At 38.7% G+C, this 12,852-nt stretch overlaps 1 protein-coding gene across 1 annotated transcript in view; it reads left to right on the forward strand.

Annotated features, from left to right (window-relative positions):
* The window catches only part of magixa (MAGI family member, X-linked a), a 37,335-nt gene that overhangs the window by 3,333 nt on the left and 21,150 nt on the right, over positions 1 to 12,852 (forward strand). Inside the window, exons 2-7 of the mRNA XM_079468013.1 lie at positions 1,589 to 1,878; positions 5,108 to 5,224; positions 7,555 to 7,674; positions 9,512 to 9,685; positions 10,618 to 10,795; positions 11,601 to 11,671. Of these exons, the coding sequence (XP_079324139.1) occupies positions 1,599 to 1,878; positions 5,108 to 5,224; positions 7,555 to 7,674; positions 9,512 to 9,685; positions 10,618 to 10,795; positions 11,601 to 11,671 (940 nt within the window). The 5' untranslated portion in view covers positions 1,589 to 1,598. The remainder of the gene's footprint in view (positions 1 to 1,588; positions 1,879 to 5,107; positions 5,225 to 7,554; positions 7,675 to 9,511; positions 9,686 to 10,617; positions 10,796 to 11,600; positions 11,672 to 12,852) is intronic.

Genomic DNA, 12,852 nt, shown 5'->3' on the forward strand with positions numbered 1-12,852 from the left:
AATGAAAATTGTAAAAAGCGCTATGTAAATAAAGCTGACTGGACTTGACTTGAAATTACTTGAAATGACATACGAATGAGTAAATGAAAGAATTACATATTACATTTAAAAAAACATTTTCAAAGCGCTGCGTCTCATGCTTTTAGACGCAGTCTGAATGGCCCCTAGCAGTGCACTGTAAGTAGTTCTGTGTATAACTGATGACACACAAAACATCACTGCAAAGAAATTCCAGAACTGCATTGAACAAATTAATGAAAACTATAGTTTTATTTTAATATTGTATACTAAGTGCAAATGTTTGTTCTCTATTGGTGAAGCATAGACTCAGACACTTATACAGCACTCACAATCTATCGTGTGTGTGTGTGTGCGCTCAAGTGAGGTGTGAACACACTGCGGCAGCTTGGATGGACTTTGATACTAAGCTTTTGAAGTGATTAAGCCTCTGTTTGCTTTAAGTTTTTAAGGTGACTCACTCCATAATTTGTCCTTAGCTTCAGGCCGACTCCATACAACCCGGAGTTATAACTTTCTCTCTGTCTCTGTGAGGCAATGGAAAAGCCCTGCAGCGTCGGAATGCACAGTCTCTATCTTTCCTCTCCCCCCTCTGACTTTACTGCAATAGTGTAAATGTTACTATGTGACTCTGTTGTCCAGTTAAACACTCTCCCCCCCCCCCCCCCCCCGCTGCTGTTTATCAGACACATTTGATCTTTGCACTGCAGGGTTGTATTGTAAATTGTAGGTGCATGTTGATCGGTGATAGATATGTAATGTTATACATTTTCACAAAGGATTATTTTTACTGTCTGTATAAGGCAACGTCACAGGAACACACACATACACAGAGGGGGCCTTCTGCAGCCAAACCTGACACATAATTTGGCAAAATCTCTACCGAGATACAGATACATTTTTTCTGCCTATTTAAACATGAAACCCCAACAGGAAGATTGGTTGAAAATGTGTAAATTCTTTACGGGAGAATCGTTGACACCTTAAATAGATCTATGCATTTTTAATGAGCTCATGTAAATTGTGTTTGTGGATAGAACCACCCCCCACTGCGTTTTGACCATCTGTTTGCTGTTTTGTTTCAATTTAGAGACTCATATCATGTGTTTAGCTTGTGGAATACAACCGGGACTTTTGGAAATGTGCTTGCAAAGGCCCTTGTCTCTCATTTTGTGCCTACATTATAAGAGTTATGGGTATATATATTTTAATTTGGATGAATTATATATTTATTTGACTTCTTGCCATGTTTCAGCCTTGTTATTGCATTCAAAGCAGACTTCTTCTTCAACTTAAATCCAGTGGGAAATATTGTGTATACAAAAATGTATACAAGCTTAGATGAAAGTATCAGCTCAAATATATCTTGTTCACGCGACAAAGTTTGAAAATATGTCGTAAAAGCATTTTTTACATTGCTTATGACTTTCACAATAACCACCAAAAATGCATTATGATACATGGTTAATCGGTGAGTTTTGTAATATAATTTAATAATGTGCAATATATTGATGTACTGATGGTTTTTAATGTTTAATGTTACTCCTTTATTTTATCTTCTTTCCTCCAGCGCTGTCAACATGTCTAAGGCCACTGTTAAGAAGCTGCACTGGCGCTCAAAAGTGCAGGAGAGCTTCGTCCCACTGGGCGGAGCCTCGGGAGAGCTCGGTGTGGCCATTGGAGGCGGTGCAGATTATGGAGAGTTCCCATTCGTTACAGCAGCACCTGGAGGTGGAGCCACAGTTGGTGACATCATTCTAGAAATCGGGGGTACACCTGTCCTGGGATTAACCTTGGGGGATGTAAGAGGCGTTCTGAATTCATGTCCACATCCCATCCGGATCAAAACAGTCTCACCAGGTACTTGAATTATTAATGAGGGAACTGGGTTGTGTGGATAAGAACCAAATGCTGGATAACCCCAGATCAAATAACTTCTGGTCTTGCTGTGTCTGTATGCAGTGGTATTAACACTGCTGGGGTTAAAATTCCAGTAAGTAATATTTAGCGGCAAGGTTGCCAATTGCAACCAAACCAATCCCTCCACCCCTCCCCCTTTTCGAAACACTACGATTGCTGACAGAAACATGTCGAATTACATGTAAGGGGACCCGCGGTGTATGTAGATAGAAATAGCTTATTCTAAGGTAGTAAAAACATAATGTTTCATTGTGTAAATTGTATGCACCTCTGAAGACATAGCTACTGTATATTGTATTGTATTTCAATCAATAGATCATTCCAAAAATGATACACTGGACCTTTAAAACGGCAAGCTTTGGAGAGTTATCCCAGATCTTAAACCCCTTATTGTTTCATGTTATGTTATGGAAATGTTTTGACTGCATAAATTGCATTAATTACTTGGGTTATATAAGAACTCTGTGCCCACTGTCAATATAGCCCAAAGTAGATCAGAGTGTTGACATCCTTCAGTTTACCGTCATTTTCCCTGAGGAAACTATTATCCTAATCTAACCTGCCTGAAAATGTCAGTTTATAATGCTCCACAGGGATTTAATTTACTCTATTCATGTCGCTTCTGTATGATATGGTGTCAAGAATAGCTTTTTGTGAAGTAATTGTTCAATGGAGGCATCACTCTCAAATTGTCAACAACGTCTTAAATCAACAAGAAAATGTCAAATTATTATATTTATTTATTTATTATTATTGTAAAAAGTACGTTACTCAAGTGAAAGTACAAGTACTGAGTGAAAATTTTACTCAAGTAAATGTACAAGTATCTGACCAGAAACATACTCCAGTAAAAGTAAAAAAGTACCTCATTAAAATTGTACTCGAGTAAAAGTAAATGTAACTATAAAACTATGTAGATTCTTGTTCAATCATTTAATCTTTCACAATGTGAGGTGAATGAACCACATCCAAAGTCTTATTTTACAGAGTTTATTTTATTGTATTTAACTCTTCCAGTTTTATCAAACTACAAGACATGCCTATTCCAATATGCAACATGCTACTCAAGGTCGTAAAACCTCTGGTTTGACTTCAACAGGAGCTGATTTTTCGATTTGTTTTGTGTCAAGATAGGCGGATATTTCCTTGGTGAGTGGGAGACAAAGAACACACTCCATCTTATACGAATCCTTATTCATTCCACTACAAGAAGGCCACGGGTGCTCTTGATCCTGTGGCAGATTTTGAACTGTATTAGCAGCTAAATCGTGTTCCTCCATTTTCTTCCGCTGATTATTTCTCTCAGGTCCAGGTCAAGTAAGGTGCTGTCATTGTGGTAATTGATGTGACATGACATCACTTCAAATGGACCAATGACCATGTCTGGCCAATTTCAATGAATGTTAAAACGAATCTCATTGGCTGAATAAATAACATTTAAATTAAACTGGTTATCATCACAATTCAGTTGGTTTATTAGTAATAAGGGAAGATAGAGGAAAGTGAGACTCATTTGGTTTTTAATGTAATTTTAAAGTATTCATTTTTAATTGTACTAAAATACAAATCCCCCAAAATAATACTTAAGTAGAGAAATCAAGCCACATTACTCAAGTAACCTACTTTACACCTCTGTCCTTGATGAAATGCCGCAGCTTTGATTAACCTAAATGAGGGTTACCGACCGTGTATTTGTAAGACCTCTGTGATGCTCATCCCTGGCCTGCATCCTGTTTATGGGCGTTCTCTATTAGAGAATGTAGTGCTGACGTCACACTGTGTTAAATGCTGGGTGTCGCGGCCATATTTGAAGGTGGCAGCGGCTCTTTTCTGCTAGTGAGTTCAGTTCAATGCTATTCCGTTTGACTTGATTTATTATTATTTTCCACCGTTTCTAAATCTCTTCACACCACTGTGCGCAAAAGCAAGTTGAGAGCAGTAGTAAAACAAAACAATCGCTAGTAAACAGCCTCAGAAGATGGCGGCGCCGCCCCAGCATGCAACGCGCTGTGACGTCGATTAACAATCTCTATTCTTGATAGGTAGCTTTCATTTCACGCCCTTCCTTATGGATATGTTAAAGGATGCATCTGCTGTATTCACCCATAATTTTTTTCACCCTTTGCACACATATCTCAAGAAGTAACCAAAACAGTATTTGCCTCATGTTTAGGTAGGTTCGGTGATCGATGCAAGAACCGATGTGCAGACCGATCGACATATAACATCGAAGTACCTCGAGAGCTATTTAAAAGAATGTGTAGCCGTCATTTCTCGCCGATCGATTTGCGCAACACGAAGTTAAAACCAAATACTATCGCGTGTCCCTTCGTTGGACGGCCTAGTAAGGACAAACTGTTCATTTGTCCAGCTCTGTGAATTACACAGTGTTTGTCATAACAGCATGTCAAGTAGACGTGGTATACTGTAGTTACAGTAAGAAGTTAAGTGAATGTGATATCCCGCACTCTATTACTTAACCTTGCCGGAACTCTGCCCCAGCCGGCCTGATTGATCGCTGTCTCTGTGTGGTGGGATGGGATGGGGAGGATAGTTAAGCTGGGCCTTGTAGGAACAGGTCGGGCAATCCCCATCCACTGTTTAAAAGACCATCAATATCCAGCAAGCTGGCTGTCATCTATGGTCGTAGCGCATTTAAAAAAATTTATAGATCAGAAGGAAACGCTTTGTCCTACATTTCCCACAAGTCTGTATGTTTCGTTTTGGGTTTTATTACATGTTGTGTGGGGAAAAGGACCATCATCTTATATTTAGTGCAAAAATCAATGGCGATACATGGAGCAGGGAGAACTGGTCGTGGTAAGGTGTTCTGCAGTGCTTATTTGTGACAGTAGCACTGATCTTAGAGACTTCTGCGCTCTCAATGTGTTTGGAGCCTAGGAAGCGAGTCTAAGATGTTACATGGCAACCTACGGTGTGTGAAATTAGATATGGATGGAAAATGCAACTCTTTTATATTGTGTTGCATTTTAAGGTGCTTTCAGTTAGTTTATTTTTAGAACAGTGTTGTTGACAGTATAACTTGTTTGTAAATTGGCAGCAGTGCTGTTATATATCTTAATTTTAATCTTTTTAATCCAATGTAGCAGATTTGAGTATTGTATGATTATCTGTATATAATGTATGCATTTCTGTTTGTCATGTGTAGGTTCAGCTCTCTGTAAAGACTTGAGGCTTTACCTAAGCAAGTGTTTTACACCTGGATCCATGGACAGTCAACTCCAACAGGTTATACGAGAAAACCTTTACCTGCGGGCAGTGCCCTGTAAGTGACACACATGCATACATACTGTATACAGACTCAACAGAAGTTTACAACATCTGTGGTGGCCCTGTGGGTTGTCCTGACAAATGCTGGGAAAACTCGAAGGAAAAACTGTACAATGCAATGTGTGCGGCTTTGATCATTTTATGTAATACTTTTATGTAAAATGCTTTTTTTATTATTTTATTTCATAGCACTGTGTGAGTACACAAAAGATGTATGTATTGCTTTTCAATTCAGGCTTTATATATGTAAGTAAATGTAAATCAGATATGTAAATGCATTAATGTGGTAATAGGCCGGGCATAAAATGCACTCGCTTTATACAATATGCCACAAGGATCCGTGCTTCATCTCTCTCTCGTTCTCTCTCTCCTCCAACGGCTTCTTGGCCTGAAAATAAAGTTGAAGACCCTTGCAGGAAAACTACTGCAGTCAAAACACAAACCAAGAAACGCAAAATGACACAATAAGGACAAAAACAAACAGAAAAGAGATGCAAAAATGCTTCAGCCATGGAAAACACATGTGAAGGCAACTCATGCTATAATGTGCGACTGTAAACAAATCCGGTTTACAAACACGTCAAACATCATGAGGAGTCAAAGGTTCTGTCACTTTGAGGCAATGTAATGCACTTCGCCATGGCAACTGTCATCAAATGTCACAGCAGTGCGCTCGTTGTGATCGGCACCGCTCCATATTTTGCCTTGGCAACAAAACGGCAACTATTTTGAGAAATGATTGCGTGCATTTATTAACATATAGCTCCTGCTGGCTCCTTTAAAACATAAGGCTCTCTTCACCATTACAGCTGATGCATTAAATCGGTTCTGCATGATTCACAATTTGCCTATTTCCTGCTCTTGAATCGACTAGCTGCACATTTGTCTTTGTCTACAGGCTGAGATTTCCTGCTGTGCCTTTCAGCACTCCTGAGCGTGCACACACACACACATACAAGCACACAGATATGTAAGCAAGCACCCAAACACACACCCATTCATGCGTGCTTATGAATGTACACACAAGCACACACACCCATTCGCATCGTGTTTTATCTCAAACTAACTGGATTTTCCAAATGTGAAGCAATTCATTATTTTGACTCCAAAGAGCAGCTAATCTTTCTGTCACATCCCTGAACTGATTACAGGCAATTAGAAGATTGTGAACTGCTGAAGATGCTCCTGTGTTTTCATGAGATGAAATAGTACAGGTGTTATAGTATAAAGGCACACAGCTGCACTTAACTAGGTTCAGAGAGTCTTAGTTAACATATGCTTCTGCTATAGGGCGTTTCGAATTATCGCAAAACCAGATTTCACTCCTTATCTCATTTGAAATGATTTTTTCCGCTGTTCTTATTCCAAAGAAAGAATGATATAACTTTGTATGTGTTGTATAATATCTAGGGACAATGCAGTGTTTTCTTAATAATGGAATGATTTATTGTATAGGTGGCTGAAGGCTTTTAAGTCATTAGAGTCTTGCTGTGTGCATAGTGTCTGTGTGTTAGGTGCACTACCTCATAAAACCACGTTCACCTCTAATTGAGGACTTGTGCTTCAGAGCCATTTGTTATGTTGGCAAGGTCAATTGATCAAAGCACATGGGTAACTCGGTTATTGTATATTCCGTATCTGTTATGAACGCTGGAGAGGAGCGTTCAGTTTCGCCTAATTCAAAATGAAGGTCTGCATTGATAATCTGCCTCGGGAAGATGCACTTTGTCCCAATTTTTATTTGAGATGGAAAGCTGGGAGGGAGTTCTGTAATCTCATCATTGTAGGATTATAACAGGAAGTGTTCTGAGGTGTCTGGAATCATGATCACCTCACACATACTATATGCACAAAACCTTGTCCTCACAGCACACTCCCATATAAGACGTTGAACTCCGCCTTTTTTGTCTTATCAAAGCCAATCAACTTACTGTTAGTTTTGTGTACAAGCGTAACAGCTGTGACTCTTGATTTCTCTGTGGTTCCGAATGTGAAACATCAAAGCGACAGGCAGGAGGTCTGATGGTGATGTCATCTGGTGCTTTTTCAAAGATGCATTAGATTTTTAGCAAAGAAAAGATGCAACTTTATGAAAAAATAATGGGCAAACTCTTAAAATGCCCCACGTCTGTATAGCTATTGGCCTGACTATTTTTAGATTCTGACTCTGAATGTTTGAGGGCTTGTCGTCTTTGCTCAATTAACCAAATATTGTGTTACTTCTGACATTTTTATATCAGATATATTACAGATACTAATCCACAAAACGTATTTTTCAATATGTGAGCTTACTCTTATTCTTAATGTCCCCTGACCATCGCCCAGGTACAACAAGGCAACCACGGGATGGAGAAATCTCAGGGGTGGACTATAACTTCGTTTCCATTGAGGAATTCTTTTCCCTGGAGGAATCTGGAGCCCTGCTGGAAAGTGGGAAGTTCAAAGGTCAGTCTCTTATCTGACTTTACGTTCGGCGCACTTGCCACTTTAACAATTTCAGTAATCATTATTGTATTGCTTAGCACCGTATGTAAAAATGAACCAGTTTTCAAAATGTATTGATGTAAAGTTAAAGAAACACGAATTGAGCAGATATTTATCAAGTGAACTGCAGTATTAAAACATTCAAAATAAGGTTTTGTTTAGATAAGTTTATGTACGCATTCTTGTATGTGTTTGTGTGCTTTTGACCACATAGTGAGGGTCAGGGCGACACGCCAGAGCTCCAAATGCTCAAGCCAATCAAAATGAAGAGAAGCATCCTCCAAGACTGCAGAGAAAAGTGCCGTGCTGGCTTAGTTCTGTCCTCCGACATTATTAGTGGAACGAGCTGAAAAGAGCCGTAATTGAGAGAGAACAAGCATGTAATGCAGCCTGAGCGATGGCTTTGTTAGGGCTCCCACACACACAGCTGCAGAATTAAAATCAAACGTTGACATCTTTTAAAGATGCTGCTCTTGGATTCATGAATTCGGTTTTGCTGACGTGTGTTTTGCTGCGCCACTTTACTTGTGTCTTTGGAAAGCAAGATGTTGTTTATGTTATCTCTACATCTTGGTGTGCTGGGGAACTTGATGTTTAATACAAATATTTTGGAGGGACTCCAAGAGTGAGAAGGCATATTATTGGTGTTATGTCTTGGTCCAGTGGTTGATTCTACAGAATGACAATACAGAACTGTTTTTCTTATGGCCCAGTCAGGCCTGTAGTTTAGATTTTCACTGGCCCCAAAAATTGTTTTCAAACACTTGAGCAGTGATGCACAGCAGCCTGTGAATCATTCCCACAAATCAGAATCTCGACCGCACTCCTTTTCTATCACTCTGTGCTGGAGAAAATAAGCTTTTCTCGGTAATCCCGGTTTCAGTTTTCCTGTCTCCATTCCCTCCCTCCCTGTTCTCCCTCTTCATTGCATCCCCTTTTACAGCTGTAAATAAGACAGCAGAGAGGAAGGTTTGCCTTGGTTAAGTATCTGTAAAAGTGCCAAACATTTTTGTATGGTGCATCAAATCTCTTGGCTGAGAGAGGATTGCATGCCCATGGTGGGCTTAAAGGGGATAGTTCACCCATCATTTACTCACCCTCTTGTCATTTCAAGCCTGTATGACTTTCTTTGGTGTTGGTGACGGAATAACAGTGGTACTCATTCAAGTCCATGGGTACCACTGTAGTTCGGTTACCAGCATTCTTCAAAATATCTTCTTTTGTTTTCTGCAGAAGATAATAAGTTTGAAATGACAAATGATGACAGAATTTTCATTTTTACGTGAACTGTTGCGTTAAATCGTGATTTATATTTAAGTTCTGTTCACCTCATAATTAAAGTTAGGCATAGTTTTTTTTAGATTTTTCATTATCTAGTCTGCCATGCCATTGGTCTTAATAGTTTCAGAAGAGCTGTGATTTAAGGGTTTAAAGATAGCATTATGAAGCAATAATTATAAAATAGATATAGTAATATAACTATAGTAATTTAAACCTACAATTTAATCCAAGTTTAAAGATTTCTAAAGATGTAAAGATTTTTCTTTTCAGTTTTAAACCTTTATGACCCAAGCTGTTCTGATTATCTTTTTCTTGTGTTCTTGCCCTCAACTGAAGACACATCTCTGTTGATTCTATACACTGTAGCTTTAAGGTTGAAGACAGATGTTCTTGTCAAGGACTGCTTCTGTTACCGCGTACAATGCATTGTGTCTAAAGGCCTTTGTTTCGCATTTTAAGATAAGGTTTTGTTGGAGAGCACAATGAATTGTGGCTTTAAATGTCTCTGTCTTCACAGGGAACTATTACGGCACTCCTCGGCCCGTCCACATTGGCCCAGACAGCCCCCCCATTACATATCAGGAACATCGAAACGTTCTGCGAAACTTCCGTACACGCAGCAAATCGCTCAGCAACCTGGAGAAAGCTGTGGAGGAAGGCGATAACAGTGAGGAAGACTCTGGTCTGTCAGGTATGACTTTATGAGATGAGACCTGAAAAAAACCATGTTGACTGAGCTCTTGGCTACAACGTAAATTAAATCAATAAAACCTTTTTGAACGAGTACATGAGAATCCAAGCATTTTAGAAATATACGGGTACATTCACAAATTCACAAACATTATTTGTTTCGATCCTCCTCAGGATTTCTAATCTTCTGTGTGCCACAAGCTCTGGTCTCTTAGGTCCTATTTGCTTTCTCTATGCTACCTTTGTAGGTTTTGTTTTGTAAGCATCAGATTTTATCATCTGAAATCATCTGATTATATAAGCGATAATGTTCAGTTAGCCGTAAAGTGCAGTCATTTTGGCAAAATAATCAGACTAAAGGATATTGATATTGTCATTCTAAAGTAATAGTAGTAGTTTTTTGCAGTAATGACTGTACATTATTGTGGTTTTTAAATGCCTACTTACTGCATAAAACAATTTATGAATGTAAATGAAAAAAACAATATTGATTGAAAATCACATTGACTTTTCATATTATGAGATATGACTGTAGCTACCAGATTGCTTTTTATTGATTTTCAAGAACACCAGACAGATAACCAGTTCAATGGCCATTATAAAAAATGGAAATCTGCAGTTGACCAATCCGAATTTTCCCAAATGCAAAATAATGTGACTACATTTCTAGTTATTCTGCTTAAAATGTCAAGATCTCTTCATTTGATTCACTTCACACAACTGCCATTCTGCAGTAAACCGAATATATTTTGTATACATTTCACAGTAAACATCATACAGCGATGTTAGGACTGATGCTGTTTTATTTAAGCGATGGCAACAGGAGGATAACATGAACAGTCCGATCTCTTTAATGGCCCGAGGTTGCCCAAGATTATACGGGATGCCCACATCTCGCGTCATGTTCACTGAACTCTACTCTCTACTTCCCAGCGGGGTCTGCAGGAGCCAGCAGCGCCCCTCCCACCACTATTGTCTCACCTAATCAGACTTGGGACTCAGGCGGTGGGCGGGATGGAGGGGTTGCCATGGAGAACGGTGCACGTGGAGGGGTTCTGCCTGAAAACTGGGAACTGGCATTCAGCGACACGGGCGAGCCCTATTACATCAAGTGAGTCAGCAGAGTCAAAAGTGGTAGGGGTGGAGAGCATAAAAAGGGGAAATAGAGTGTGTGAAAATAGATGCGGAAGGTCATTTCCTTCCTCCAGTGATGAAAGATTTTACTCAAAGTTGACACGTTGCTTTGATGTTTAACACATTTGAACTTGGGAATCTTTAAGTGGAACCTGTTTGTTTATAAAATCTATATAAAGTTTCATCCACGTCTGCATTCTTTCACTTTTCTGTATGAAATTGACAAGTGTGTGTGGATTTGGTTAAATATTGTCACAATTTCATGAAAAAAGAAGAATTGTTTTCCAATCCTTTGCCCATTAAAAGGATTTCTCCCTTAAAGCGATAGTTCGGCCAAAAATGAAAATTCTGTCATCATGTACTCACCCTCTTGTCATTTCAAACCTGTATGTCTTTATTTCTTGTGCACGACACAAAAGAAGGTATGTTGAAAAAAGTTGGTAAGCGAAGAGTGGCGGCACATATTCACTTCTATTGTATGGGCACAAAACCAATGCAAGTGAACGGGTGCTGTAAAAATGACTCGAGTAAATGACGACAGAATTTAAATTTTTTGGGTGAACTATCACATTAAAAAATAATCATTAATGGAATCAGAAAGTTAGAATTCAAGCCAAAATAAGATGCCCATCCCTATATAAAATGCACATTAATCTTTGCCTTTATCCATAAAAATGAAGTCCTCTTAATGCTGATTACTCTCAAAACTGCTGTTATATTTCATCTTAAAGTTGCTGATGAAACCCAGTGAAAAGATGTCATAAATGTCTCTCATTTTTAAGCCATAACTCAAAGACCACAAGCTGGCTGGACCCAAGGACTCAGGGCAAAGAGATTTTCAGCAAGACCGAGTGTGAGTATACATGTGTGTGCGCCTCTCTTCACTTTTGCCCCTCAAGCGCACACCCACTCGCTCTCCCTAGTCCTTACACATAGATTAATGACAAACCTTCCGCGCCTTCATCTTATTCCTTGTTTCCTTGCCTTTCAACCCTTGTCCTCTATTCTCGTATTCTCTCGTCTTTTCTTTAATGTTCTCTATCACTCAGTGCACACTCTCTTATATTTAAGTGGTCTTTTATTTTTAGCTTAGCAATCTTCAGATTGATTGTCTGTTACTGTACAGTGTGTGTTTGAGATGAACGTGTGCAAATATGTATATGCATATATTTACTGGGGAGTCCAAAAGTATAAAAACATATTAATAATCGGGGGCCACATTAATCAACATTAACATTACAATCATTTGTAAATATAATGTCATATATGTATCATATTTAATTAGTCAAAAAACCTGTCAAAATTTGTTATCTGGGAATAAGAAAACTGTAAATGTCGCGACTGGCCAATCAGATTCAAGCATACCAACGTGCCGTGTAATAATTGCAAATAAAGGACACAGGAAACACACGGCGCCACTTTCTTTTTGTAATATCACTGTTCGGGTAACATCTTCTGCGTAAGCAAGCTCAGATGTGTGCTTATATTTACACACAATTCTACATGTAAATTAATAAATCCCACACTCTGCGAGAAACTGTTCTTGTGCACACACTACACACACATAACTGTTGATAAATGAGGCCCAATAATCTGTGATTTATAAAGTAATGTAAATTTGAAAAAAAATATGTGATTTCTTTTTTTGACTGCTTCTAAAGGTTTTTCACAGTGATGCCATAGAAGAATCCATTTACTTAAATGTTCTTTTAGGAACCATTACTTTCTTATTTATATAATCTAAGATATATTTTTCCACTGCAAAGTTAAACGGAAGCATTCCTTAGATGCACAACATCACCACTGTATTTATATGTGAATGAATTACTGTAGTTCATACTGTAAAGTGTATACGCAGTACACCCCTCAACCAGCAGATGGCACAATGGTTCGACACTTCCGTGAACATGTATCCTAAAGCAGTTGTTCTCAAACTGGGGGCCCCAAGAAGGATCCAGGGGACAACAGATTTTGTGGCATTTTATTAAGTATAGAAATAATCATACATTTTATTCAATTCAACCAAACAAAATA

Source organism: Barbatula barbatula, assembly GCF_947034865.1.
Source record: "Barbatula barbatula genome assembly, chromosome: 11".
Lineage (NCBI taxonomy): Eukaryota > Metazoa > Chordata > Actinopteri > Cypriniformes > Nemacheilidae > Barbatula > Barbatula barbatula.